General features: G+C 39.0%; 2 protein-coding genes, 1 long non-coding RNA gene and 1 other non-coding gene across 6 annotated transcripts; 2 read left to right on the top strand and 2 right to left on the bottom strand.

The window, feature by feature from the left end:
* Window positions 1-1,374: 1,374 nt before the first annotated feature.
* LOC118812831 lies at window positions 1,375-1,430 on the bottom strand. Its single transcript, XR_005007574.1, has one exon. It is a non-coding gene; the product is annotated as a U7 small nuclear RNA (small nuclear RNA).
* Window positions 1,431-1,925: 495 nt separating this feature from the next.
* On the bottom strand, window positions 1,926-12,515 carry LOC118811846. Of its 2 annotated transcripts, XR_005007501.1 has the most exons (4): window positions 12,209-12,515; window positions 11,864-12,020; window positions 3,510-3,685; window positions 1,926-2,165 (listed from the first exon to the last, which is right to left on the bottom strand). It is a non-coding gene; the product is annotated as an uncharacterized LOC118811846 (long non-coding RNA). The 2 variants fall into 2 exon arrangements; XR_005007500.1 differs by having other exon boundaries at window positions 11,864-12,271.
* A 217-nt stretch (window positions 12,516-12,732) lies between these two features.
* Window positions 12,733-18,365, top strand: LOC118811845 (aldo-keto reductase family 1 member D1-like). The gene is made up of 9 exons (XM_036576384.1): window positions 12,733-12,873; window positions 13,105-13,272; window positions 13,665-13,781; window positions 13,962-14,039; window positions 14,540-14,662; window positions 15,025-15,134; window positions 15,358-15,523; window positions 17,703-17,785; window positions 18,091-18,365. Exons 1-9 carry the CDS (start codon window positions 12,751-12,753, stop codon window positions 18,131-18,133), a joined length of 1,011 nt encoding a protein of 336 aa, XP_036432277.1. The 5' UTR covers window positions 12,733-12,750; the 3' UTR covers window positions 18,134-18,365.
* Window positions 18,366-18,608: 243 nt separating this feature from the next.
* Window positions 18,609-26,360, top strand: LOC118811844 (aldo-keto reductase family 1 member D1-like). 2 transcript variants are annotated; one of them, XM_036576382.1, is made up of 10 exons: window positions 18,609-20,535; window positions 20,609-20,716; window positions 20,896-21,063; window positions 21,437-21,553; window positions 21,985-22,062; window positions 22,563-22,685; window positions 23,048-23,157; window positions 23,388-23,553; window positions 25,698-25,780; window positions 26,086-26,360. In XM_036576382.1, the coding sequence occupies exons 1-10, from the start codon at window positions 20,509-20,511 to the stop codon at window positions 26,126-26,128; spliced, it is 1,023 nt and encodes a 340-aa protein (XP_036432275.1). In that variant the 5' UTR covers window positions 18,609-20,508; the 3' UTR covers window positions 26,129-26,360. The 2 variants fall into 2 exon arrangements, with proteins under 2 accessions (XP_036432275.1, XP_036432276.1); XM_036576383.1 differs by lacking the exons at window positions 25,698-25,780; window positions 26,086-26,360 and adding an exon at window positions 23,897-25,429.
* Window positions 26,361-27,374: the final 1,014 nt, after the last annotated feature.

Genomic DNA, 27,374 nt, shown 5'->3' with positions numbered 1-27,374 from the left:
GCCTAGTAATAGGAAACAGATTGGCTCCCCAACCTAAGGACCAATTTATGCATGTGGCTGTCTCAATAAGTACTTTCTACCTACTATCTCTCCCTCCTCTTCTCTTCCCCTCATTCCTTCTCTCTTAAGGCTTTAACAAGAAGCAGAGAGAAGCAATCTGCCTGCTCTGAGGGAAAGGAAATTACCGGTACAGAGGGCATCTTAATGACAGTAATCTTCCAGGGGGCACTTTGCTTTTGAACTCACAGCAGCCTCGTCCTATCATGACTGTGTTACTCAGTACTGGGCCGCTAAGAATCACTCCATGGAGGGTCTTACACAGTGATGTCTTAAAAGACGCCCCACAGTATTGCCTCAGGTTTAAAGTGCTAGTCTTGGCTAGTCCTGTCCTCCTCTTTATGAGACTATTTAATCTTAGCACAGTTACAATAGAAACTCAAAGTACTATCTACAATTACAGTAGTTTGGATGTGTTACGTTTTGTAATTAAAGGTACTTAAAGGTACTCACAACTAAAGGATTTTCATCATCGTTTATATGTGGGTTAGTATGTTCTTTATTTGGTCACTTGTGCAAGTACTACAAGGTTCAGATTTTTTTACTCACATTGTATCACCAGTTTTAAAGGTACTCAAATTTTGTTCACATTTCCTCATATGGTCTGCATTATAGTGCCTAGATCAGTGGTCAGCAGCCCTGGCCCTGGAGATCTACCTTCCTGTGGAGTCCAGTTCCAACCACAATCAGATGCATTAGTGTTAGATAAGGAGGAGGCAGCATTTCAAATGCAGGTTAGGTGCAGGAAAGTAGGAGGGAAGGAGGAGGGTTGTGACCACTTATCGAGATAATTAGTGCATCAGTAGATATGTTTCCATTTCTGCACAAATAGGAAGTGATAAAATTAGAAATTTCCATTTCCATAGCTTACACTGACAAACTTTACGGCCATTTTTCCACAGCCTACGTTGACAAACATTTTGCAGCGTTAAAACTTTTTCCCTTGGATGAAAACACAACTAGTGTGGAAAATCCCATCTTCACTCTGAAGTGTTTGTGTAAATGATGTCCTGTGAGGCTACAGAATATTGACTCCATAAAACTGACACCTGAGTGTGCCAAAGCAGTGCCTTATAAATCGCTACAGAGCAGCAGCGAACTTTTGCGAATAGGTGTATTGTTTACTTTAGTTTGCAGTTCATTAGTTATCAATAGAAAATCAGGATATTTTCCTAATCTGAGTTAATATAACAGAAATAACAGCATTATTCCTTGTAAATATTAATTTGTACAGAAGTTTTAAGATAGAATTTAAGATAAGATAGGATAAGATAATCCTTTATTAGTCCCACAATGGGAAAATTCACAGAAAAGTTGGGGGGCTTCTTCTGTTGAAGAAACCTGCAGGAGGAATTCTAAAAGAGCAAATTTTCCATGATTCTCCAATTTATTCCGTGATTGCATTGGATCGGATCTAATTGTAGATCTGAGTGACGCTGAAATGATTTTGTTATTCAGTGCTGTATTTAGACTTTCATAACCATTTTAATTATACAGCATTGCAGTGTAAGAAACTCATCATTCTGTCACATTTTAACTAATAAAAAACCCTTAACAATACTAAGTGATGTATGATTATAGTAAGGAATGAAGAGCAAGAAACAACATTGAACCTTTTCATTTTCATGTTCCTCCTTTGGGAAAGGAAACTGCAAAATAGCATATATTTCATTTAAATACTAAGGCCTAATGAGGATAAGTTCTTTTTTTGTCTTGCATTATAATCTGAAGATGGTCACCGCCACCAAGTGTTACTGCCTAAGCAATCAACAAAACAACAAAACACAATACAACTGTCTGACATTTTCACATCTCAATAACATATATACTTTGTTCTTGCAACGTCTTTGACTTCAGGCTTCTCTTGGAAATGTGTATAAGGATGATTTTAGTCTGCATTCAGTCATTCTGCAGGTGGAGATATCTTGCTGAGGTCAGATGTGGGCACAATATGGATGTAGTCAGCTTTTCTTTAGGAATCACAGATAACGAGGGGTCATAACCTGATACTTGACCTCAGGAGAAGTTGGATTTGGTAAAAAAAAACATTCTCAGAGGCTCCTTCAAAACTTGCTCTGTGTTGTTCCTGGTCTGGAAAATATCCATGCCTGTCAAAATGAGGCCAAGGTTATTGATAGTAGTGACCAGTTGACCTAGCACAGAGCAATGCTCTTGCTTATTGTTATTCTTATAATTGGAACAACTGAACATGTTTGTGATCACAATATGCTGGGCCTCTGCCCTTTCTCAGTGAAGGTAAGAGATCTGATCTAGTCGATCCAAGTGTTCTGAAGGCATTAGCTGAAGCAGATATGGCAGATTATGGTTGGAACTACATCCTACAGAAAGGTAGCTCTCCAGGAATAGCATTGATGGCCACTCATTAATATCGTTCATCTGTGTGTTAAACAGATGCAGATAAAGGTACATTTCTGAAATGTAGCTATCCAGGCTGTGGAAGCCTTGTTTGTCTTATTTATCAGAGGTGGATTCATGTGAGTAGCCTTTTGATATATAACTAATTGCCTGTCCTGAGTCCTGAGAGGAAGTCTAGAATTTTGCCCAGATTATGTGTTGGTGGCCTGTGGAGAGAGTTCTCTGGATTTCAGCATTGAATGCACTTTAACATAGAACTCAAAAATGAGACACACAATTTCTAGGTATATACAAAAGTAAGTCCTGTCACATGTTTTGTTATTTATGAGTGGGATGCATGAGTGTATGCATGTGTGTCTCTGCCATTTGGTAAAATATGCAAAGTCATCATTGTGCTGTCCCTGAGGCAATGTAGACATCTCAGTACATCTAATTACTCATCTCAGAATATGTAAATAAAGTAATGAGTTGCCTAAACATGTCTTGAGTGAGATAAGAAAAGAATTTTCATGTATCTGGAATATCAGAAAGATGAATCAAGTCTAAACCTGTCTAGCAATGTTTTATAAACCTTTCTATCTATAGTAAGCATCACAAAACCTTCTTTCAGTGCTTTGGCTTTCGAAAAACTGCCAATGTGTTCCACTGTTTCAGGTTCTAACAAGTTACAAAGAAGTAAACAAAGTATCTTCCACTGCCGGAACCAATACAGATAGTTTATAACCAATTATTCAAAATCCTGATGTTTATCTACAAATAAATTTAGTTTGCTGTTCTTTAAAGGGGCTTTATCTCAAAAACAGCACCTAGCAAATGTGAGGCAGGCGTAAGCAAGTATGGAATGTGTGGCAAGAGCAGGGACATTGTACAGGTAGAGAATTTAGGAACAATTTGCACAACAGAGCAATATCAGTCCCCAACCAAACCATGGCAGATTTACACTTAATGACCATAAGTAAGTGGACACCCTTTTTAATTATTGGAGGTGGCTGTTTCACAAGAACTGTTTATCAGGAGCTTCATGGATTGGGTTTCCATGATGACTATGACGACTGAGCAGCCGCACACAAGCTCACCATGTGCAGTGCCAAGATGACTGTGTGCAATGCCAAGCGTCAGCTGGAGTAAAGCACACCACTGTTGGACTCTGGAGCAGTAGAAACGTGTTCTCTGGAATGATGAATTGCACTTCACCATCTGGCAGTCTGGCAGAAGAATCTGGGTTCGGTGGATTCCAGGAGAAAACGACCATCTGGAATGCATAGTGCAAATTGTAAAGTTTAGTGAGGAAGGAATAATGGCCAGGGGCTGATTTTCATGGTTTTGCCTCCTTAGTTCCAGGAAAATTTATGATACTACAACATGCTTATACTGACATTGTGATTATTGTAGAGAATTGTGTGCAACATTGTGACAGCAGTATGGGGAAGGCTTTTTCCTGTTTCATCATGGCAGTGCCACCAGGCCTACATTAAGCTCTGAGCTCAACATGATCAAACACCTTGGGCGTGAATTAGAACACTGACTGTGAGCCAGGCTTTCACACCCAACATCAGTGCTCAAATCAATGCTCTTGTGGCTAAATGGAAGTGAAACCCACCAGGCATGTTCCTAAATCTAGTACTAACCCTTCCTGAAAGAGCGAAGGCTGTTAGAGCAACTGTATATTAATGCTCATAATTTTAGAATGAGACGTTCAACAAGCACATATGTTTGTGATGTTCTGGTGTTCACATGCCATGTAATGTTTGTGATTTTGGCTCTTTTTTCTGACATTTTCCTCCAGATGCTCTTCTTGTCTCATTTCTCTTCTTGTATTTGGTTCTGTAGCTGGAGATGGTAGTTCTGGTCTGAATTACCTTGTTTCGAGGTTTTTGACTGTTCCTGAGTTGTTCTCCAGTGCCCTGGTCATCGGTTCTCCACTGGCACTACAATTTAGGTCAGTTACATGCTGTTTACTTTGGCTAAACAGGGCTGCCCAAGCATACATGTGGAGATCCACCATGCAGCAGACTTTAGTTTCAGTCCCAACTTAATTCACAGATTCATGATCTCTTTAATAAGGTGGATCAAATGTGTTTGGAGCCAAGAGCAGAGTTGGGCACCCTTGCTTTAGGGGGAGAGTTTCATGCTTTCTCATGCTGAAGTGAGAGCTAATACCTTGGTCTACCACCATACTGTACCTGAAACGGATATAATAAAATCTAAAATCAGTAGCAGGTAGAATATATCAGTGCAGCCAACAATTCACAATACCTATGTTTTACACTAGTCAGATATATTTTGGCAAAGTGGACAGAATTTTTTTGTAATGTATAATTCTATTCGTACCCATGATGGGGTAAAGTTGTTCAAGCAAGTAGTGGCAGCATCTAAAAGGAAGGGTCTATGGATTATCTTCAGCTTTGCAAGACGCCATTGCTGTGCTGCTTGATTCAGCAGGCCTGCCTAAGAAATGTTTCTTGAAAGGAGTAGAGCTGGCAAATGAGCGATATTTCCACAGTATATCTAAGTGTTTGGGTCCACCTAAGCAGTAGATCTGCTAAATCAGCTGGATTACTCCTTCTGTTTAGATAAACAGACTCTATTGTATTTCCATGTGGATAAATACATAAATAAATGAACTGAATAATGAGAGGTTTTGTTGTTTCACTTCAGCTTGTGGATTGTTATGTTGCTTGAAAGTTTGCAAACCCTTTATCATTTTGTGAATTTCCACATAAATCTGACCTAAAATATGACAAGATCTTCACTTAACTCGTAACAATAGATAAAGAGAATCCAATTAAATGACTTACACTAAAACTTATATCATTTTTCATTCATTTATTGAATTTAATGTAATCTGACATTAAATGTCTTTCTTGGAAAAAAGTATGTGAACCTCTGCTCTCAGGAACTGGTGTGACCTTCTTGAGCAGCAAAGACTTCAGCCCAACAGTTCCTATAATTGTTGATCAGCCCTGCATTTTGATTTGAAGGAATCTTGGCCCATTCCTCCTTACAGAACTGCGGCAACTCTGTTATGTTGGTGGGCTTTCTTGGACCAATCCCACACCTTAGGTTCTGCCTCAGTATTTCTATTGGATACTGTTGGTCCATTTTGGAAAGGTTTGGTCAAAGTCCAGACCTTAATAGATAGATAGCCATTCCAAAATGCAACATTTCTTCTGCTCTAACCATTATTTTGTTGTCTTTCTGCAGCACCCGTCTGCTGTTGAGGTTCTGTTTCTGAATGGATATGCTAACATTCTCCTATAGAATTTTTTGATACAATCCACAATTCATAGCTGATGGCAAGCTGTCCTGGTCCAATAGCAGCAAAACAGCCCTAAACCGTGATACTGCCACCACCGTGTTTGAAAGTTGGGATGAGGTTCTTATGCTGGAGCGCAGTGTTTAGCTTTGCTAAACATAACATCTCTCATTTAAGCCATAAATATCAATTTTTGCCTTATCCATCCACATAAGATTATTTCAGTGTGGCTCATCCAGGTGTTTTTTATGAAATTTTAAACAGGCAGAAATGTTCTTCCTGGAGAGAACTGGCTAGAGAGAGAGAGAGAGAGAGAGAGAGCAAGGGAGAAAATGCATGTGTGAGTGTTGAAATATCTGTAAAAAAGGCAAATCTGCTTCACTGTAATACAATAATCATATTAACTTAAAATGTAAACTGGCTGTTTTAATATTTCAGGTTCACTGAGCCTGTAACAGTGATGTAAGGAAATGTGCAGAGGACTTTAAGAATGGCATTATTGAAGAATCATCAATGTTTTTCTTTCTTTTTTTTTTTGGTTTCTATTAGTGGTTTCTTATTTTGTTTGTTTTTTATGGTTTAGTTCACCCAATCAACCCATTCAACAATGCCAAATCACTGCATGCTTTGTTGATGTGTTTATGTCAGATTTAAAAGGTAACTGCACAGGTTTTACAGGTTAATTAATAAAATTCTGGGTGATGATCTGCCAGAATATACAATTCTACAGTGAACTGAGCTGAGCCCCAGATCTTTACACACCCAGTCAGCTTATCTTCCCATCTGTATCACTATATAGTGGAAGGAAAAGTGTTTATCTGCTTGTATATTTCCACCAGATGCATGATGGGAAATAATCTCAAAAATCTAGTTGCAGTCTTGCAAATAGTGACACTGCAAGATTCCTAGGCTACGTTTACACAGCAGGTAAAAGTGGCCCAAATCTGATTTTCTCACCAAATCCGATTTTTTTGTTTTGCTGTTCACATTATCTTTTAAAGGTGACCTGTATGCGACATCAGTCTGAACAGATCAGCTCCTAAACCGACCCGCATCCGCGAAAGAACAATGCTTCATGTGGCAGTTCATCCAAGGGTAAACAGTCATGACGGCCCGCGAACTCCAGTCGCTCCCAGAGCTTCAGTTTCGTCTTCTCAGCATCACAGGAGCGATTATGAAGTTCCAATGACTGACAGCTGGATTCATCACCCACAGTGTGTTTGAGTTTGCCGAAAAAGGGCACGGTATTCGGCCACGGGCACTTCTTTGTTTCGTGTCCTCGGATTCTTTAAACTGTTCTCTGACGCTGCAGCCTTGGGCTCCTCCGGCCGTTTTCCTCTAAACCTCTTCGAACACGGAGCGGTTTGATGAGTCTCTTCTAATGTTTTAGTACAGAAACATCAGACTAAAGGTTTATGAGTCTCCGCAGCGCGAAATTATGACGAATGTCGAGTTGTACTGACTTAAAAGTCGCATCAATTCCGATCTGGCTGCTCAGACTGAGTCGCATTGCCGCAGATCGGATACGTATCGGATTTCAGTACCACATATGAAAGCGTCTCAAATCGGAATTGACAATGTCAGATTAAATGGGTTTTTTGCTGTTCACACAGCCAAACGGATGACACATCTGTGTCATATATGAGGAAAAAGATCGGATTTGAGCCACTTTTACCTGCTGTGTAAACGTAGCCATAGTCTTTGCAAAATCAGATTTTGTGACTAAAACTGTGACATTGTCTTTAGATGTGAGAGGGTGTCAGACTTTTCAAAGTCTTCTAGTGTATGGTTGGCATCAGTCTTGGAGTGATTTTTGTTGGATGACCACGCTTGGGACTGGTAACAAGGTGTTACATTTTCTCCATTTGTACACTATCTGCCTGACAGTGCATGGATCACTGAAGTCCAAACTCATCAAAAATAGTTTTGCCACCTCTTTCAGTCTAACGAGCATTGACAAATTATTTTCTGAGGTCCCTAGAAATCTCAGTTGACTTAGACAGGGCATGGAGTAGAAATATATGCAGTGAAGACCAGGCTTTGATGGTGAAGACCCAGGTTGATGTTTTTTTAAATAGAGTACAGACTCACTCCTGATTGCCATACAATCGATCGAACCTCCTGACCCAAATGATCAGCTATACCTTTGTTTCTATCACTTCGTTCAATAAACAGATTAAAAACAGTATAATTTTGTCATTTCTTTAATTTCGTTCTTTTCTTAAAATAAAGATCTGATTATATTTGAAGTCGCATTTATGTAGAAATTCACAAACTTTCAAACAACACTATGTATACACATATACATATAAAATTCAATTAGATAAAATATAATATAAGACACTATGTGCGCTAGGTAAGTTTGTCTGTAGATGTGTTTTCACTTAGAAAATCAACAAAACATGCCAAAAAAAGAAGTGTTGTCTCAGGCCATCGGTATCAGTAACGGCTTCTTGACAGCTACACATCCTTTCAGACACATAGTGTTGAGTTTTCTCACAGTGGAAGGATGGACAGAAACACCTGTGTTTTTTTCATATCTGAAGCAATAGTGGAGCTTCCTCTATCTCTCTAATTTTGGATAATTTCTTTCAAGCTCCTGTTTAAACTCCTATTTTCAATCGTTTCCCTTTGCCTTTTGCCTTTCTTATGCATGTGGAAGTCCACATATGTACATCTGTGGCTTGACCTCTGAACAAGAATGAACAGGAAGCATCTTGTAACATCATGTACTCCAGCTGCTACTATTTTATTTTCATGAAAAAAAAGTCTTGTTGGACCTGTACCTAGCTTCTAAACCACTGTATCACTCTGAAGTAGTGCAAATGTTATTTTGTCATCTGTTACATATTTTTGTTCGAAGCTGGTCAAGATATGGCATGTATTGACAGCCTCAAAGTATTCTGGAGCTTGCTTTTAGAATGTCAAAATGTAGCAAGAAACCTCAGTGGCTTTTCCAAATCCAGCACTCTAACAGCTTCAAAACTTTCTACACATGATATAAAACTAAAACTTGTTCTCAAAGATGCATAATCCTGATGAGGGATCTAAAAAATAATTACACTATTCATTAAATTGTTTCAGTTTTCAGACTTTTAACAAGAATCATTTGTCATTATCATGCAGACACGTCTGCTTGATGACACAGATAATAAATGTAGCATGCTATGCCAAATAGCAAAAGCATTAAACCTAAGAAAGATGAGAAGGATTTGGAGCTGATATGTAGTCACAGTTTCAAATTTGTCTCGTGCAAAACGTAGTGCAGACATGTGACGTTGGTTTAGTCATTTTTTGTCTGCAACAGCTTGTTCGAATCAGCATGACGCCATTCAGTTCATGTATTCATTTGTATTTTAAATCCAAACACCAGAATGTTCTGTATTGTTCCTTATCCGCCGCAAACCAAAGCTTTCGGATCTCAGACAAAAACACCAGGATACTCCTCCAATAACCCTAAGAGCCTGCACAACTGGGAGGAAGCCTAGACTAAACAACTTAACAAAGCAGACGTCAGCACACGCTCCCCTCTGCCAGCATGTGTGACCAGCTGCTCACAATTTCATGCAATTTACAGTGTGATTTCTCCATGTTTTAGTAAGTGTCTGACGTATGCTTCTAACAGATCTTCACACTGCAGGGTTCACAGTGCTTTGGGTTAAATAACTGTCAGCTCCATTTGGGAGCAGATCCATCTGCTGACATTGCCTGCTATAAATTCCATCTGGTGCTTCTGCACCGACACCCACATTCACCTGTGGCAGAACTCCCGGGGAGATGTGTGTTCTTCATATTGGGGGTTGTAAACCTCGGGCCCTGGTGAGGCCCAGCAGGGGACCACAGTGTGGGGCTAATGGAAGTGAATACCACTTTGCCACAGCCAGGCCTGTAGATGAGAAGACGGATGTCTGGCTAGGAGATAACACCAGCAACCTTTCCTGCATGCATACTTAGAATAGCATACACTTAAATGAAGCCCAATGAGATTCTGATTTTGTCATAGCGTTTTTGTTACAGCATGTAATAATTGGTTAGCAATAAAATCTGTCGTGATAAAGATGTGTTGGCTCCTACGACTGTCCTCTTCAACAAAGTTTATGTCGAAGACCTAGAGTTTGAAGAGTGTTTGCATTTCATCCTGAGGAGGTTCTTGATCCAGAACAAAGTCTAAATCAAAAAAGACATCTTACGAAAAAAAGACAGGAGCATTTCTCAGCAAACGTCAGAGAGTGTAGCCTGGGGTTAGGTATAAGTGATTTACAAAAGAATGCCACTTGCAAGAATTCTTAAAAATATTACTATATAAATAAAAAATTAATCTGTCTATTAATAATAAAGCATGTCAACATGCATGTGAGAGCTTATCAGTAAAATTTAATGATGTTGATATGATTCAGTTATATGGTAGTATTCAGTAAATGGCCTTAGCCCTGACTGATCAAGCAACCCCAAATAATTGGGAAGCAGAAAATGCAACCGACTTCTAAGACTGAACTTTGGAGGTGTGGAAAAACATCCCTACAGAAGAAGAACAAGAAAAACTGAAAGCAAGTCTCCTGAAAGAAATGGAAGCTCTAATAAAGGTAAAGGGTCGACCCACTAAATACTAAAAGATTAGAAATTGTATTTAGTTGTTGAGGCTTTGTGTAACTTTCTGTTAAATATATGTTTTCTACTTGTTTCTGATGCTGAAATATGAACAACTTCTTCTTAATGGCCATTCTGACTGGAAATTAAAGAAATGCGCTGTACCTGTAAGATTTCTTTTTAGCCAATTGATTTCCATTGAAAAGCTGATCACATGATCCAGCTACCTTGGCAGAAATGTCTATGCCCTCCTTCTGTTTTGTCAGGCCTGTCTCATCATCTGCAGTCAACAAAGTGATATAAAATTGTAGTTACATATCTCTACAATAGTATTTTAATGAAGTTGATCAGAACTAATACACTGCGAGTTGATCAAAAGTGGCAAAAAACATCCATATCTGTAACTGACTGGTCAAAAGTTTACTTAATCTTAAGCTTTACTCATTATCCTCGTTGAAAAGTTGTGACAATTGATCTCTTGTTGTAACTCTGTAACTCGTCTATTTTCTATTCATAGTCAGAAGCTAGTGCTGAATATTGTGACCCCGGGCCTTTTTGATAAGATGATTTAATACAGAAATTGATAACTTAAGCATGGAGAATTTCTAGCCAGTATTTTTTTTTTTTAATTCAGGTGTACTGAGAGTTGAGTAGAACAAGTAGAGTAGAATCACTAATGGATTCCAACTAAATAATCATGTATAATCTGATTTTGGGTTCATTTTAAAGCCTTTATCTGGCAGTTATGTTAAGTGGCCACTGGGAGCTTTGATTCCCAAATGATCTCACACTTAAAGAGCAGCTACACACCTCTATTTTCAGGTAACTCCACCCCTGGCTCAACTTTGAAAAATGCTCAAAAATGGGAGGGGCATGTTGGGAGGGACACTGCAGTGATTTATGGGTTTGGAGGTAGGGTTACAAGGGAAACCGGGTGGGCAGGACTGCTGTGTTTTTATAGCTAATGTTAGCTACCAGAAAAAAGTGGAGAGTGACAGAATCAAATGGCATTTTTGCAACTTTGAGGTCTCACAAGGTTGAAGATTTTTCTCTACTACCATCCCCATCTTCGACGAGGAAAGGTGTTTCTGATCAGGCAGTGTGTCTTGAGCCTTAACAGTATGAGCCACTGACTCAAGCCGCCGAAGAGTTAATGTAGTGCCAGAAAATGATTAGCAGCGAGCGGCAGAGGCGTCCGAACAGTAGAACCTTCCATAAAAACCATCGCAGCCAGCTTCTAATTATCTGTTCAGCTGGTCCATATTCAATATAACCCGAGACCTGATTTCTTAGATGCACTGAATTCCAAAAAAATAAAGTGGATTTCTTTGAACACTTTCTAAGTTTCATTCATTTTGACATCAAGCTATGACTGTACAAATCTCTCACTTTTGCAGAACATTTGCAGTAGGCAGGTGGCCGAGGTGTGTTAAAAGTTAATGCAGAAAAAAGCTAACCCTACTTTTGTAGCCTAACCTAGTTAGTTTATGCTAGCTGTTCTTTAGCACAACTAGCATCACAACCGAGCTTGAAGCATGCTGCCTGTTTGATTCCAAGCACAGAAGTATAACAGGGAGACTATCTTACCAAACAGGTTGTTCACAGAAGTGACAGGTTGGGGTCGTACACTGCCTCATCTGTCATCCAGGGTTTGTTGCAGTGGCCCTAAATCCTTATGTTGTGCAAGCTGTTCATGGAACTTATCATCAGCTGGAAACTTGCAAGAATCAGTCCATCAGATTACCTAATCATACGTTGAACGTTATCAATATAAGGCTAGTAAAGTCTAAAAGGCTAAAAACTACAATATCTACAAATACAATAACTAAGAATTACCAATAATAACTAACTAGAACACTAAAAAACATGTTAAACGCAATGAGACAATATGTATGGAAAAACATTCAAAGCTGTGCTGATGTTCTCTCTTACTCTAGGCTCGCATGGTTTCATGTTTATGAGTGCAGCACTGGCAGAGCCATCTCTCTACATGGCTCTGGGCTCGTGTGGGGCATCATCACGGGACGGTAACGTTGTTTGACTGATTTGCATACTGAGACATGTCATCGTACTTTGGTACAAAGACACGTCATCCGCACCTATAGCAGAATTGAACCAGAGGGGCGTTGCAGAGGCAGAACTGTCCATGATAAAATGATATTTTTACAGTTTGGAAAGATGTGTTCACATTTCAAGCAAGGCTGGTGTATATTATTATTACTAAACAATGCATTTCAGCTAGTAATGAAACAAAATGTCTTAGGGTGTAGGTACTCTTTAAACATTTTTCTAATGATCCCATTAGATCATCTCGTTGCTGTTCTGCAGACATAGACAAACCTAGAAGTTCTCAGGGAGGTTCAGGAGAAGTTTTCAGAAAGCATTAATCAAAATGAACTGGTGGAGACTGAGACCAAAGGTATTCAATAGATTACACATTTGTATGATAAGGAAAAAAACCTTGAACCTAGTACATGCTCTCACACCAGAGTGGAAAGATGAGCCTCACGCTGACTGCTGAGAACCACTCCATTCCATTAAGTGATGGCAACAGGATACCCATCATAGGACTCGGGACCTATGGGGATCCACGGACAGTAAGGCTCTGAATCTATGCAGTTGCTAATGCTACAGTAAATGCTAGTGTGGGAATGTGATCAAGTTTAATGGGTATCACGCCTGTTAGGTCAACATGTTTGACAAGACAGTGGTCATCACAAGGTATTAGGCTATTTATTGTATTCATTTTTCCATGTAAGTAGTTGTGTATTTGGTAACATGCTAATATGACAAACAGAAATTACAATGAGTAATTCTGTCTCTTACAGACTCCTAGAGGTACAGCACGAGAGTGTGTGAAGCTGGCAATAGATGTTGGCTACAGGCATTTTGATGGCGCGTTGGTTTATTTTAATGAGCATGAAGTTGGGCAGGCCATTCGGGAGAAGATTTCAGATGGAACTGTTAGAAGAGAGGACATCTTTTATTGTGGAAAGGTACTGCAGTTGGAAGCTACACCTCTTCCTTCACGTGGGAACGCTTAATAATGGACAAGGTCATATGTAGAGAGTCACACTTACAAACTTATCCAGTACAGTATATGTGCCCAAACCTATGGGCTTTGGCCACATATAGTGCACATAAACATAACATAAACACATAAAAATAGGTTTGTATTCAGTAAATGATGATATGAAGCCATTAAAATTATTACACATTTGAAATTCAAATGTATCACATTTCTTGAACAGCCCACATGGGTTGAAATATGATTGTGGGTTTTTAATCTTTTATCTTTGGATTTATAGGTCACATATAGACTTTATAGGTGCATGTAAAATTCAAACACTTAATTGCTCAAACTTCATTTGTTTGTTCTGGATTTTAGCTGTGGAGCACCTTCCACCCTCCTGAGCTGGTTCGACCTGCACTGGAGAGAACACTGAAGACTTTACAGCTGGATTATGTTGATCTGTACATTATTGAGCTTCCCGTGGCCTTTAAGGTAAAGTCTTTCTAGTAACACTGAACAGGAAACTTGTATCCAGAAAGCACTCTGAAAAAGTTTGGCAGAGTGAGAGGTTCCATTATATGAGAGCCCATATAATGGAAAATGTACGCTGTAAATCACGGCACAGACTATTGTGTTCATGTTTTTTGCTATAGAGCTGTGTTCTTGTTTCAGCCAGGTGATGAATTCTACCCTAAAGATAAAAATGGGAAATACATCTACCATGAGACAGACCTGTGTGCTACATGGGAGGTGAGAGCTGCTTTATACTTGTGCAAGTCTTTGCAGCGCACACTTACTGCTAAATAAAGCAGTAACTTTATGAATGATTGTGTGGTGCTTTTCCTATTTTTTGTTGTATTTCCTCCACTAGAGGTCTCTGCCTGTCTAGTAATGTAGTTACTGTTCATTGGCTACACCTGTTCCTTGTTTCTTTTGTTTGCTCCTATTATATGCACACTGTCTTTCCCCTTCAGGGTTCATCAAGGCATGTTTGGATACAGCATTTCTGTGCTAAACTCTCTCTGTGTTTACTGTTCTCATGTTCCACATCTCTGATCATTGCCTTGCTGTTTGTATAGTGTCTGTGGCTCCTGTCTCGTCTTGGACATTTTCAGTGCATTATTATGACTCCTGGTGGCCTGTTAATGACTTTGGACTATGCATTACAGATTCATTGTTGTCTAATACATTTTGTAACTCTACCCAGCCAGCTCCACTGAGTCATCTTTGTTACGTTGTGTGCTGGGTAGGCATTAGAGGCTTGCAAAGATGCAGGCCTGACAAAGTCACTCGGGGTTTCAAACTTCAACCGAAGACAGCTGGAGCTGATTTTGAACAAACCTGGACTCAAACATAGACCTGTTTCCAACCAAGTAAGTTCATTTATGCTGTACATCTCATGCTGTGCCATCTATCTACTTAATAAAACTGCTTTGTTGGAACCATATAGACCCACATCAGAGCTAAGTATATCTGTAATCATAGGTGGTCAAACCTCTTTGGGAAGTGGTTTTGTGGAGAATGTACAAATAAATCTCTAATGTTTGTGTGAGGTTTAGTAATTTGATTATAAAAGAAGGAAATCATCCAACTGTAAGACACTGACTAATGGGCTATAGTGAACAGTGCGCTGAATGTACAGAGTCAATGACTCCCACAATTTTAGTACTTGCTTTTGGTAGCTTTAAGTGCTTCATACATACTTGTTAAAATCCATTTCTCACTATTATTTCAGGTTGAGTGCCATCCCTACTTTACTCAGCCCAAGCTTCTGGAGTTTTGTCAGCAAAATGACATTGTCATTGTGGGCTACAGCCCTCTTGGAACCTCTCGAGATGCTTCCTGGTACTAACTGGTCCATATTTGTAACCCTATTTATGCATGTGCTTTTTACTTCAGGCCTAATTTGGTTCAGTATCCTCAGGAACAATTGTAGCACCTAAGAAAAAGCAATTTAGTACTGATGCAAACTAGGCTATACTCTCTTGATGAAAGTGATCGTGAGGCATGCTGTGATTTGATAATCAGTCCATGGTATCATATCTTATTGCGCACTCTTTGTTGTCAGGGTTAACTTGAAATGCCCCCCACTGCTGGAAGATGAGGTGTTAGTCTCCATTGGGAAGAAGTACAACAAGAGTCCATCTCAGGTAGCCCTGAGGTTCAATGCTCAGAGAGGAGTGGTTGTCATCCCGAAGAGCTTCAACCCTCAACGGATCACAAACAATTTCCAGGTCAGTTTATGGTAATTCTTTCTGGAACTTTGCTTAGAAAAGCAGACTGATCAAAACTGTTTGTTAAACCTAACTCTAATCATGTTGCCTTGGTGTTCCCAGGCTGTAATGCTGTCATGCAAGCATTCTACTATGGCTTTGTTGGATCAGATTCTGTTTCAGTGCATTTGAAATAAATTAGTTGGCTGACATAAATTCACACTTTAAGTTAATCTGAAATCAAAATTTTATGTTAGTTCCATATTAAGCACAATTCTTCAAATGATACCATTTAACTCTTACTTTTCCAGTAATCTTTAAGTAAATGTGACTTTGTTTCTAAAACGTCTTCTGATTTGATTTTCTGATTACATCATCATGCACCAACAGGTGGGGAAAAAATAATATTCACCAATAATATCATGTTTCACCACCTTCCATCTCCCCCATCGATCACTGAGTGAAAAGCTCAGCTTGTTCAGAACCCCATCCCTGATACCATGTTCCACTCAAAAGTATGTTACGGTACAGAATTAAAAATCTGTTATGATCACCGATTCACATTGACTCTGATCATCTGACTCAGTGGTTCCCAGCCCTGGTCCTTCAGCACCCTTTGCTCTGCACATTTTCAAGTTTTGTTTGCTCCCAACACACCTGATCCAACTAATCAGCTCATTAAAATCCCCTTACTGAGTTGAAGTGAGTGTAAGCAGAGAAAGCACTAAAGGTACCACTTTATAACAAGACTACCCTTATGAATTGAAATTGTTTGTTAATCATTATTAATTAGATCATGAACACCTTAAAGTAGCTACAATACATAAATGAAAAGGGTAACAGCATCCTGTATCCTATCTTGTTAAACGTCAGATCTTGCAGGTAAACCTGTTGCAACACGGCACAACTGATCAGACGCTTGCAGATGTAGTTAGAAAAAGAGGCTTTACTGTTTGAAACATGATCCAAGCTCGTTGTCAGAAAGCAGGCACAGGTTATATCCAAAACAATGCAAAAATGGCAAAAAGAAAAACGTCAGAGAAACAGGCAAACAAGATTAAAAAGGGCAAAGGCAAAAGTTAAAGTAGAAAGTCCAAAAACACAGCCCAAACGCACAAAAGGCAAAAGACAATAGAGAATGCTTGGTAGCTCACAGGAAAGAAACAATACCTCGCAAAGTTCTAACCCAGAAGCCCGGGCTTATATACTAACTACTCTAAATCATGTGACAAACAGAACAGGTGTGACAGAATAGTATTAGTTAGGGGAACATCGCTTGGCTGTGGATGAGAGAGCAGCAGTCTCGTGATCTCCAAGGGAGTTCTGGGAATTGGAGCTCTCTAGAAAGTCAGACCTAGAGGAATGCATGATGCTGTCAACTTCATCAGATATTCATATTCATCAAATGTAACAGCTCACTGTGCCCTTTTTGTTCGTGTTAGAACTACTTATTAACTAATTCATAACTATTAATATGCTTTTATAATGGTGGTCTTATTGTAAAGTGGTATCACACTAAATGTGCTGAGCAGGCGTCCTGCTTTGGTCTGCATGTGGCTCTTTTACTGCCCTGTTGAGGCTCCACAGCAGAATTAGATTTTTAGGTAAATCTAAATTAATCCTCCAGTAAAATAAAGCTCTGTTGATCGTTCTAACAATAAACGATCGTAAACGCTGGGGCTATATAGTGTATAACTGCTAATTCTCTCAACCTTTAACCCAGCGTGCAGCGCGCAGACTGCTGGTCACCATAGCAATGCAGACTAGCTAGTGGCTAACGAAAGAAGGAACAAAATAGAGATTTAAGACCAATATTAATAGTTTGGAGATGACTTTTTGCATTTATAAGAACTCCGCTGGTTTTCTGATACAGTTAATCTGTAACGAGAAACTGTCAAACACTAAAAAGTCGCAAAGCTGAAGTCAGGTTCTTGTTTAAATTTTCCCGTTCCACCTTAAATGGTGCAGCATTTACATTCTGGCGCCTCAGAACGGTAAAATTTAAACAAGAACCTGGAACGAGAAGCTGACTTCAGCCTTGTAAAAGTCGATCGTTGAGAGAAATTTCACAAGAAGGACAAAATGGCTCTTCTTAACATTTGGGTTGCGACCCCTGGGCTAGTTGAACACACCACCCAATAAAATGTACATTATATAATGCTCTCTGTTAATGATGATTTTGTTATTTGATCTTGCTCAGATATTTGATTTTTCTCTCACTGATGATGAAATGAAACTCATCGAAGGACTGAATAAAAACATTCGCTTTGTGGAGCTCCTCATGTGAGTACCAGCTCTTTCAGGGTCACTCTTTTTTCTCCCTGTTGTCAGTTAAATTTCCCTTTTTTTGAATTCACACACTATATATGCATTTCAAATGAATGGATTATGTTGTCTCTATCAGTTGGAATACAAGTAATTGCATTTGTAGAAAAAGAGCATTTAGTACATTTAATTGACTTTTAAGCCACCTGACATTGTCTGACACTTGAATAAAGAGCACGTAATCATAAATTACATTTATCAGTTACATATTACAGACACTCAGGTTGCCTATTATTGTGAAATTCATTTCCTCTCACTGACAGGTGGAGTGACCATCCCGAGTACCCATTCCATGATGATTACTAAGCCTTTATAAGACGACCAACTTATTTGATGTCAGCATAAAGGTTTATGATGTTCATACTGTTCCGTTAAAATGTGATTAGTCAATAGGGGGCATCATCTTACCATTTATAGTGTGATATAAGATGATGTTGTAACAAGTTGCCTTTTTTGTACGAATGTAAAATCACTGGAGTAGAACAAACTCCATTGGCATAAAGAACCAGAAGACAAATAAAAAGTTCTGAAAGTCTCATATTCAGCTCCTTTACATTTTTAACTTCATTAACATTTGCTGTGTCTTTAATGTACTTTTTGTACAGTATTCTGTATATTTTAGAGACTGTATGTTTTCAGTGATTTCCTCTCCATGAACTCTCTGCCCTTTAATATTTAAAGGTGTTATTCTGTTACAAAACAGTCAGTCTACATGAACTTATCTGTCTTCCTTGTTTTTTTGTTACTGAAGCTGTGAACTAAACTGGAGTACAGCAGGAAAACTGGACACATCAAATGGTGTCAGTCATTTTGATACTTAAAACAAAGTTTAATCCACATCTACTTCAGCCTAGAGTAGCTGTACAGTGTATGGTGTTTCATCTCTTACAGGGAGGGGGTAAAACCTTTGTGATGCGAGGCAACTAAACGTGAGCAGCAGCTTGAAAAGGTGTATGACTCTTAGCTACACGTGCTGTAGATGAAGCATGTGTTAACTGTTCTAGTATAATAGCTGTTGCGCAATAAGGGAGACCTAGACAGTGAGTGGAATTTACAAATGCGGGGAGAGTCTAAGGCCCAATCCCATTTCTTATTTTTACCCCTACCCCTTGTTTTCGACTGTCACCGTGTCCCTTGGAACTGAGTTAAAAGGGGAGTGGTTGAAATCTTCCCCTATGAAATGAGATAAACCTCAAATAAAAAAGAACAGTACTTCATTAACTGGCTACTAGTGGTGCTGTGTAGGCGACCCTGCCAGTCTGCAGTGATAGTGAGAGGCCAAAATGAATGAAGATTTAAAGCTGTTTAATTCTGGGAATCTGTTCTAGAGCAATACTAGTATTTCCTGACCTGCAATACCTGAAATCGCCAGTAGGTGGAGTAGCGGAGCAGTAAGGGGAGCAACCGACTCTCTTCCTCTTCATTCATTAAATGTGTTGTGAAGAGTGCTTGTGTTGGTGAACCTTCTGCTCACAAATCTTCATTTTTAGGTGGGAATACTATTTAAAAGTTCAGTTATTTCTTCACTGTAGTTTTATATTCGATGTTAGAGCACGTTTGTCGAAAACGCTGGCATTTTTTAGAGAAATTTGTTAGTTTTTCAAACCAGTGTACGTAGTTAGCTAATGGCGCTGTAGCTACATCGCAGCGGTTTTAGGAGAAAGGACAATATAAAGCTACGCCCAGTTCATGTAATATAAGCACTAATAGTATGATTTAACAATTCATTTGTTTAGAATATTAAACAAAAAGAGTATGTGATCTCCAGCTAAGCTGTAAAAGGTGTATTTTGAAGATTTATAGATGGGGGATACGATTATTTATTGTTGCCCACCCCTCATTCTTCAGTGAAACGAAGCTAAAGTCAGCTACTCTCCAGCTTCCTGTTAGAATTGTCCTGTTCCACACTCCGTTTGGATTGTGCCTCTGAAAAACCTCCGTTTGGAGGACCTTGTAGCTCTAACACTTTGCCCTACCCCTCCATCTCAACAACAGTCAGGACACCCTACCCCTAGATGTGAACACACAAAGCAGAGGGGTAAGTGCTAAGTGGTAGGGGCAGGAGGTGAAGTGTTATTGGGCCTAATTATTCTAAAAAAGGGAAAGAAAGTGCACATTCAGTATTATTGAAGTCTACCCTCCGGCCCTCCTTCTGTTTTGTCAGCTCTGTTTTATCATCTGTGGTCAACAATGTGATATAAAAGTGTAGTTACATATCTTTATGATAGTGTTGATCAGCGCTAATACACTAGGAGTTGATCAAAGTGGCTAAAACCATCCATATATATGAACGACTGGTCAGAAGTTTCCTTTATCTTAAGCTTTACTCATTATGCTGCTTGAAGTCTTGTGATAATTGCTCTCCTGCATCAACAATTTCTAGCCAGTTTGTTTCTTTCCTAACTGAGGTGTGTTGGGAGCTGAGTAGAACAAGTAGAGCAGAATCGCTGATGGATTCTAACTAAATAAGCGGAATCATGTATAATCCGATTTTGGGTTCATTTTAAAACCAAAATCTGGCAGTTATGTTAAGTGGCCTTTGGGAACTTTGACTTCCCAAGTGATCTCACATTTAAACGTTTTTCTAAGGATCCCATTAGATCATCTCTTTGCTGTCCTGCAGACAAACCTAGAAGTTCTCTGGGAGGTTCAGGAGAGGTTTTCAGAAAGCATTAATCAAAATGAACTGGTGGAAACTGAGACCAAAGGTATTCAATAGATTACAGATATGTTTGATAAGGAAAAAAAAAATCTTAAACCTAGTACATGCTCTCACACCAGAGTGAAAAGATGAGCCTCACGCTGACTGCTGAGAACCACTCCATTCCATTAAGTGATGGCAACAGGATACCCATCATAGGACTCGGGACCTATGGAGATCAGCAAACAGTAAGACTCTGAATCTATGCAGTTGTTAATGCTGCAATAAATGCTAGTGTGGGAATGTGATCAAGTTTAATGGGCATCAAGCTTGAGAAGACAGTGGTCTTCACAAAGTTTCAGGCTATTGTATTCATTTTTCCATGTAAGTAGTTGTGTATTTGGTAACATGCTAATATGACAAACAGACTCCTGAAGGTACAGCACGAGAGTGTGTGAAGCTGGCTATAGATGTTGGCTACAGGCATTTTGATGGAGCATTGATTTATTTTAATGAGCACGAAGTTGGACAGGCCATTCGGGAGAAGATTTCAGATGGAACTGTTAGAAGAGAGGACATCTTTTATTGTGGAAAGGTACTGCAGTTGGAAGCTACAACTCTTCCTTCACGTGGGAACGCTTAATAATGGACAAGGTCATATGTAGAGAGTCACACTGAATTACGTATTTAGCCAGTACAGTATATGTACATAACAAACATATAAAAAATAGATGTGTATTCAGTAACTGATGATATTAAACCATTAAGAATGAATACACATTTGAAATTCAAATGTATGATCACATTTGTTGAGCAGCCCACATTAGTTTAAATATGATCGTGGGTCTTTCATCTTTTATCTTTGAATTTATAGGTCACGTACTCTTTTTAGGTTAAATTCAAACACTGAATTGCTCAAACTTCATTTGAAGTCTTTGTTATTTCTATTTGTTTGTTCTGGATTTCAGCTGTGGAGCACCTTCCACCCTCCTGAGCTGGTTCGACCTGCACTAGAGAGAACACTGAAGACTTTACAGCTGGATTATGTTGATCTGTACATTATTGAGCTTCCCGTGGCCTTTAAGGTAAAGTCTTTCTAATAACACTGAACAGGAAACTTGATATTCATTTGTTCTTAGAGTACCCAGAAAGTCCATATAGTGGAAAATAGTAATAATAAATATAACTGAAATAAAATTGTTTTCTTTTTTGCAAACTAAGCTGCAAAAAGGTCTGTTTTGTATTTACCATAGTTATGAGGTCACAGCTGTTTTTAAGCAAGGCGCAATACAAGACAGCTAATCAGAACAGAGATTATTTTCATATATCAGTTTTAAAGACACAGTAAAAACAACCCGTTTAATTCAGAATTGTTAATGTCAAATTGAATTACAACTTAATAAGTCACCTGTGTATAATCTGTAATATAAGTTAAAGACAAATTATAGACCCTGTGAATCACAGCACAGACTGATGTGTTGAACGATTTTGCAATAGAGCTGTGTTCTTGTTTCAGCCAGGTGATGAATTCTACCCTAAAGATAAAAATGGGAAATACATCTACCATGAGACAGACCTGTGTGCTACATGGGAGGTGAGAGCTGCTTCATACTTGTGCAAGTCTTTGCAGCGCACACTTACTGCTAAATACAGCAGTAACTTTATGAATGATTGTGTGGTGCTTTTCCTATTTTTTGTTGTATTTCCTCCACTAGAGGTCTCTGCCTGTCTAGTAATGTAGGTACTGTTCATTGGCTACACCTGTTCCTTGTTTCTTTTGTTTGCTCCTATTATATGCACACTGTCTTTCCCCTTCAGGGTTCATCAAGGCATGTTTGGATACAGCATTTCTGTGCTAAACTCTCTCTGTGTTTACTGTTCTCATGTTCCACATCTCTGATCATTGCCTTGCTGTTTGTATAGTGTCTGTGGCTCCTGTCTCGTCTTGGACATTTTCAGTGCATTATTATGTCTCCTGGTGGCCTGTTAATGACTTTGGACTATGCATTACAGATTCATTGTTGTCTAATACATTTTGTAACTGGACCCAGCCAGCTCCACTGAGTCATCTTTGTTACGTTGTGTGCTGGGTAGGCATTAGAGGCTTGCAAAGATGCAGGCCTGACAAAGTCACTCGGGGTTTCAAACTTCAACCGAAGACAGCTGGAGCTGATTTTGAACAAACCTGGACTCAAACATAGACCTGTTTCCAACCAAGTAAGTTCATTTATGCTGTACATCTCATGCTGTGCCATCTATCTACTTAATAAAACTGCTTTGTTGGAACCATATAGACCCACATCAGAGCTAAATATATCTGTAATCATAGGTGGTCAAACCTCTTTGGGAAGTGGTTTTGTGGAGAATGTACAAATAAATCTCTAATGTTTGTGTGAGGTTTAGTAATTTGATTATAAAAGAAGGAAATCATCCAACTGTAAGACACTGACTAATGGGCTATAGTGAACAGTGCTCTGAATGTACAGAGTCAATGACTCCCACAATTTTAGTACTTGCTTTTGGTAGCTTTAAGTGCTTCATACATACTTGTTAAAATCCATTTCTCACTATTATTTCAGGTTGAGTGCCATCCCTACTTTACTCAGCCCAAGCTTCTGGAGTTTTGTCAGCAAAATGACATTGTCATTGTGGGCTACAGCCCTCTTGGAACCTCTCGAGATGCTTCCTGGTACTAACTGGTCCATATTTGTAACCCTATTTATGCATGTGCTTTTTACTTCAGGCCTAATTTGGTTCAGTATCCTCAGGAACAATTGTAGCAGCTAAGAAAAAGCAATTTAGTACTGATGCAAACTAGGCTATACTCTCTTGATGAAAGTGATCGTGAGGCATGCTGTGATTTGATAATCGGTCCATGGTTCAAAGTATCATATCTTATTGCGCACTCTTTGTTGTCAGGGTTAACTTGAAATGCCCCCCACTGCTGGAAGATGAGGTGTTAGTCTCCATTGGGAAGAAGTACAACAAGAGTCCTGCTCAGGTAGCCCTGAGGTTCAATGCTCAGAGAGGAGTGGTTGTCATCCCGAAGAGCTTCAACCCTCAACGGATCACAAACAATTTCCAGGTCAGTTTATGGTAATTCTTTCTGGAACTTTGCTTAGAAAAGCAGACTGATCAAAACTGTTTGTTAAACCTAACTCTAAGCTTGGTGTTCCCAGGCTGTAATGCTGTCATGCAAACATTTTACTATGGCTTTGTTGGGTGGATCCGATTCTGTTTCAGTGCATTTGAAATAAATTAGTTTGCTGACATAAATTCACACTTTAAGTCAATCTGAAATTAAAATTTCTAAAAATTCTTCAAATCATACCATTTAACTCTTACTTTTTCAGTAATCTTTGATTGAAGTGTGACCTTGTCTCTAAAACAATTTCTGATTTTCTGATTACATCATCATGCACCAACAGGTGGAAAAAATAATATTAACCGATAGTATGATGTTTCATCACCTTCCATCTCCCCCATCTATCATCGAGTGAAAAGTTCAGCTTGTTCGGAAACCCCTCCCTGATACCATGTTTCACTCAAAAGTATGTTACGGTACAGAATTAAAAATCTGTTATGATCACCGATTCACATTGACTCTGATCATCTGACTCAGTGGTTCCCAGCCCTGGTCCTTCAGCACCCTTTGCTCTGCACATTTTCAAGTTTTGTTTGCTCCCAACACACCTGATCCAACTAATCAGCTCATTAAAATCCCCTTACTGAGTTGAAGTGAGTGTAAGCAGAGAAAGCACTAAAGGTACCACTTTACAACAAGACTACCCTTATGAATTGAAATTGTTTGTTAATCATTATTAATTAGATCATGAACACCTTAAAGTAGCTACAATACATAAATGAAAAGGGTAACAGCATCCTGTATCCTATCTTGTTAAACGTCAGATCTTGCAGGTAAACCTGTTGCAACACGGCACAACTGATCAGACGCTTGCAGATGTAGTTAGAAAAAGAGGCTTTACTGTTTGAAACATGATCCAAGCTCGTTGTCAGAAAGCAGGCACAGGTTATATCCAAAACAATGCAAAAATGGCAAAAAGAAAAACGTCAGAGAAACAGGCAAACAAGATTAAAAAGGGCAAAGGCAAAAGTTAAAGTAGAAAGTCCAAAAACACAGCCCAAACGCACAAAAGGCAAAAGACAATAGAGAATGCTTGGTAGCTCACAGGAAAGAAACAATACCTCGCAAAGTTCTAACCCAGAAGCCCGGGCTTATATACTAACTACTCTAAATCATGTGACAAACAGAACAGGTGTGACAGAATAGTATTAGTTAGGGGAACATCGCTTGGCTGTGGATGAGAGAGCAGCAGTCTCGTGATCTCCAAGGGAGTTCTGGGAATTGGAGCTCTCTAGAAAGTCAGACCTAGAGGAATGCATGATGCTGTCAACTTCATCAGATATTCATATTCATCAAATGTAACAGCTCACTGTGCCCTTTTTGTTCGTGTTAGAACTACTTATTAACTAATTCATAACTATTAATATGCTTTTATAATGGTGGTCTTATTGTAAAGTGGTATCACACTAAATGTGCTGAGCAGGCGTCCTGCTTTGGTCTGCATGTGGCTCTTTTACTGCCCTGTTGAGGCTCCACAGCAGAATTAGATTTTTAGGTAAATCTAAATTAATCCTCCAGTAAAATAAAGCTCTGTTGATCGTTCTAACAATAAACGATCGTAAACGCTGGGGCTATATAGTGTATAACTGCTAATTCTCTCAACCTTTAACCCAGCGTGCAGCGCGCAGACTGCTGGTCACCATAGCAATGCAGACTAGCTAGTGGCTAACGAAAGAAGGAACAAAATAGAGATTTAAGACCAATATTAATAGTTTGGAGATGACTTTTTGCATTTATAAGAACTCCGCTGGTTTTCTGATACAGTTAATCTGTAACGAGAAACTGTCAAACACTAAAAAGTCGCAAAGCTGAAGTCAGGTTCTTTTTTCCCGTTCCACCTTAAATGGTGCAGCATTTACATTCTGGCGCCTCAGAACGGTAAAATTTAAACAAGAACCTGGAACGAGAAGCTGACTTCAGCCTTGTAAAAGTCGATCGTTGAGAGAAATTTCACAAGAAGGACAAAATGGCTCTTCTTAACATTTGGGTTGCGACCCCTGGGCTAGTTGAACACACCACCCAATAAAATGTACATTATATAATGCTCTCTGTTAATGATGATTTTGTTATTTGATCTTGCTCAGATATTTGATTTTTCTCTCACTGATGATGAAATGAAACTCATCGAAGGACTGAATAAAAACATTCGCTTTGTGGAGCTCCTCATGTGAGTACCAGCTCTTTCAGGGTCACTCTTTTTTCTCCCTGTTGTCAGTTAAATTTCCCTTTTTTTGAATTCACACACTATATATGCATTTCAAATGAATGGATTATGTTGTCTCTATCAGTTGGAATACAAGTAATTGCATTTGTAGAAAAAGAGCATTTAGTACATTTAATTGACTTTTAAGCCACCTGACATTGTCTGACACTTGAATAAAGAGCACGTAATCATAAATTACATTTATCAGTTACATATTACAGACACTCAGGTTGCCTATTATTGTGAAATTCATTTCCTCTCACTGACAGGTGGAGTGACCATCCCGAGTACCCATTCCATGATGATTACTAAGCCTTTATAAGACGACCAACTTATTTGATGTCAGCATAAAGGTTTATGATGTTCATACTGTTCCGTTAAAATGTGATTAGTCAATAGGGGGCATCATCTTACCATTTATAGTGTGATATAAGATGATGTTGTAACAAGTTGCCTTTTTTGTACGAATGTAAAATCACTGGAGTAGAACAAACTCCATTGGCATAAAGAACCAGAAGACAAATAAAAAGTTCTGAAAGTCTCATATTCAGCTCCTTTACATTTTTAACTTCATTAACATTTGCTGTGTCTTTAATGTACTTTTTGTACAGTATTCTGTATATTTTAGAGACTGTATGTTTTCAGTGATTTCCTCTCCATGAACTCTCTGCCCTTTAATATTTAAAGGTGTTATTCTGTTACAAAACAGTCAGTCTACATGAACTTATCTGTCTTCCTTGTTTTTTTGTTACTGAAGCTGTGAGCTAAACTGGAGTACAGCAGGAAAACTGGACACATCAAATGGTGTCAGTCATTTTGATACTTAAAACAAAGTTTAATCCACATCTACTTCAGCCTAGAGTAGCTGTACAGTGTATGGTGTTTCATCTTTTGCAGGGAGGGGGTAAAACCTTTGTGATGCGAGGCAACTAAACGTGAGCAGCAGCTTGAAAAGGTGTATGACTGTCTTAGCTACACGTGCTGTAGATGAAGCATGTGTTAACTGTTCTAGTATAATAGCTGTTGCGCAATAAGGGAGACCTAGACAGTGAGTGGAATTTACAAATGCGGGGAGAGTCTAAGGCCCAATCCCATTTCTTATTTTTACCCCTACCCCTTGTTTTCGACTGTCACCGTGTCCCTTGGAACTGAGTTAAAAGGGGAGTGGTTGAAATCTTCCCCTATGAAATGAGATAAACCTCAAATAAAAAAGAACAGTACTTCATTAACTGGCTACTAGTGGTGCTGTGTAGGCGACCCTGCCAGTCTGCAGTGATAGTGAGAGGTCAAAATGAATGAAGATTTAAAGCTGTTTAATTCTGGGAATCTGTTCTAGAGCAATACTAGTATTTCCTGACCTGCAATACCTGAAATCGCCAGTAGGTGGAGTAGCGGAGCAGTAAGGGGAGCAACCGACTCTCTTCCTCTTCATTCATTAAATGTGTTGTGAAGAGTGCTTGTGTTGGTGAACCTTCTGCTCACAAATCTTCATTTTTAGGTGGGAATACTATTTAAAAGTTCAGTTATTTCTTCACTGTAGTTTTATATTCGATGTTAG

This window comes from Colossoma macropomum, unplaced genomic scaffold (assembly GCF_904425465.1).
Source record: "Colossoma macropomum unplaced genomic scaffold, Colossoma_macropomum, whole genome shotgun sequence".
NCBI lineage: Eukaryota > Metazoa > Chordata > Actinopteri > Characiformes > Serrasalmidae > Colossoma > Colossoma macropomum.
The sequence above is the reverse complement of the archived record's forward strand: the minus strand, read 5'-3'. Positions and strand labels throughout refer to the sequence as shown.

What these genes read in the sequence shown, in the direction of transcription:
- LOC118811845 (XM_036576384.1), top strand. Translation starts at nt 12,751, where the DNA reads ATGCTCTCACACCAGAGTGGAAAGATGAGCCTCACGCTGACTGCTGAG. An exon ending in CCTATGGGGATCCACGGACA is followed by an intron (nt 12,874 to 13,104) that starts GTAAGGCTCTGA and finishes TGTCTCTTACAG; the next exon opens with ACTCCTAGAGGTACAGCACG. An exon ending in ACCTGTGTGCTACATGGGAG is followed by an intron (nt 14,040 to 14,539) that starts GTGAGAGCTGCT and finishes TGTGCTGGGTAG; the next exon opens with GCATTAGAGGCTTGCAAAGA.
- LOC118811844 (XM_036576382.1), top strand. Translation starts at nt 20,509, where the DNA reads ATGAACTGGTGGAAACTGAGACCAAAG. An exon ending in ATAGACCTGTTTCCAACCAA is followed by an intron (nt 22,686 to 23,047) that starts GTAAGTTCATTT and finishes CTATTATTTCAG; the next exon opens with GTTGAGTGCCATCCCTACTT. An exon ending in GGATCACAAACAATTTCCAG is followed by an intron (nt 23,554 to 25,697) that starts GTCAGTTTATGG and finishes GATCTTGCTCAG; the next exon opens with ATATTTGATTTTTCTCTCAC.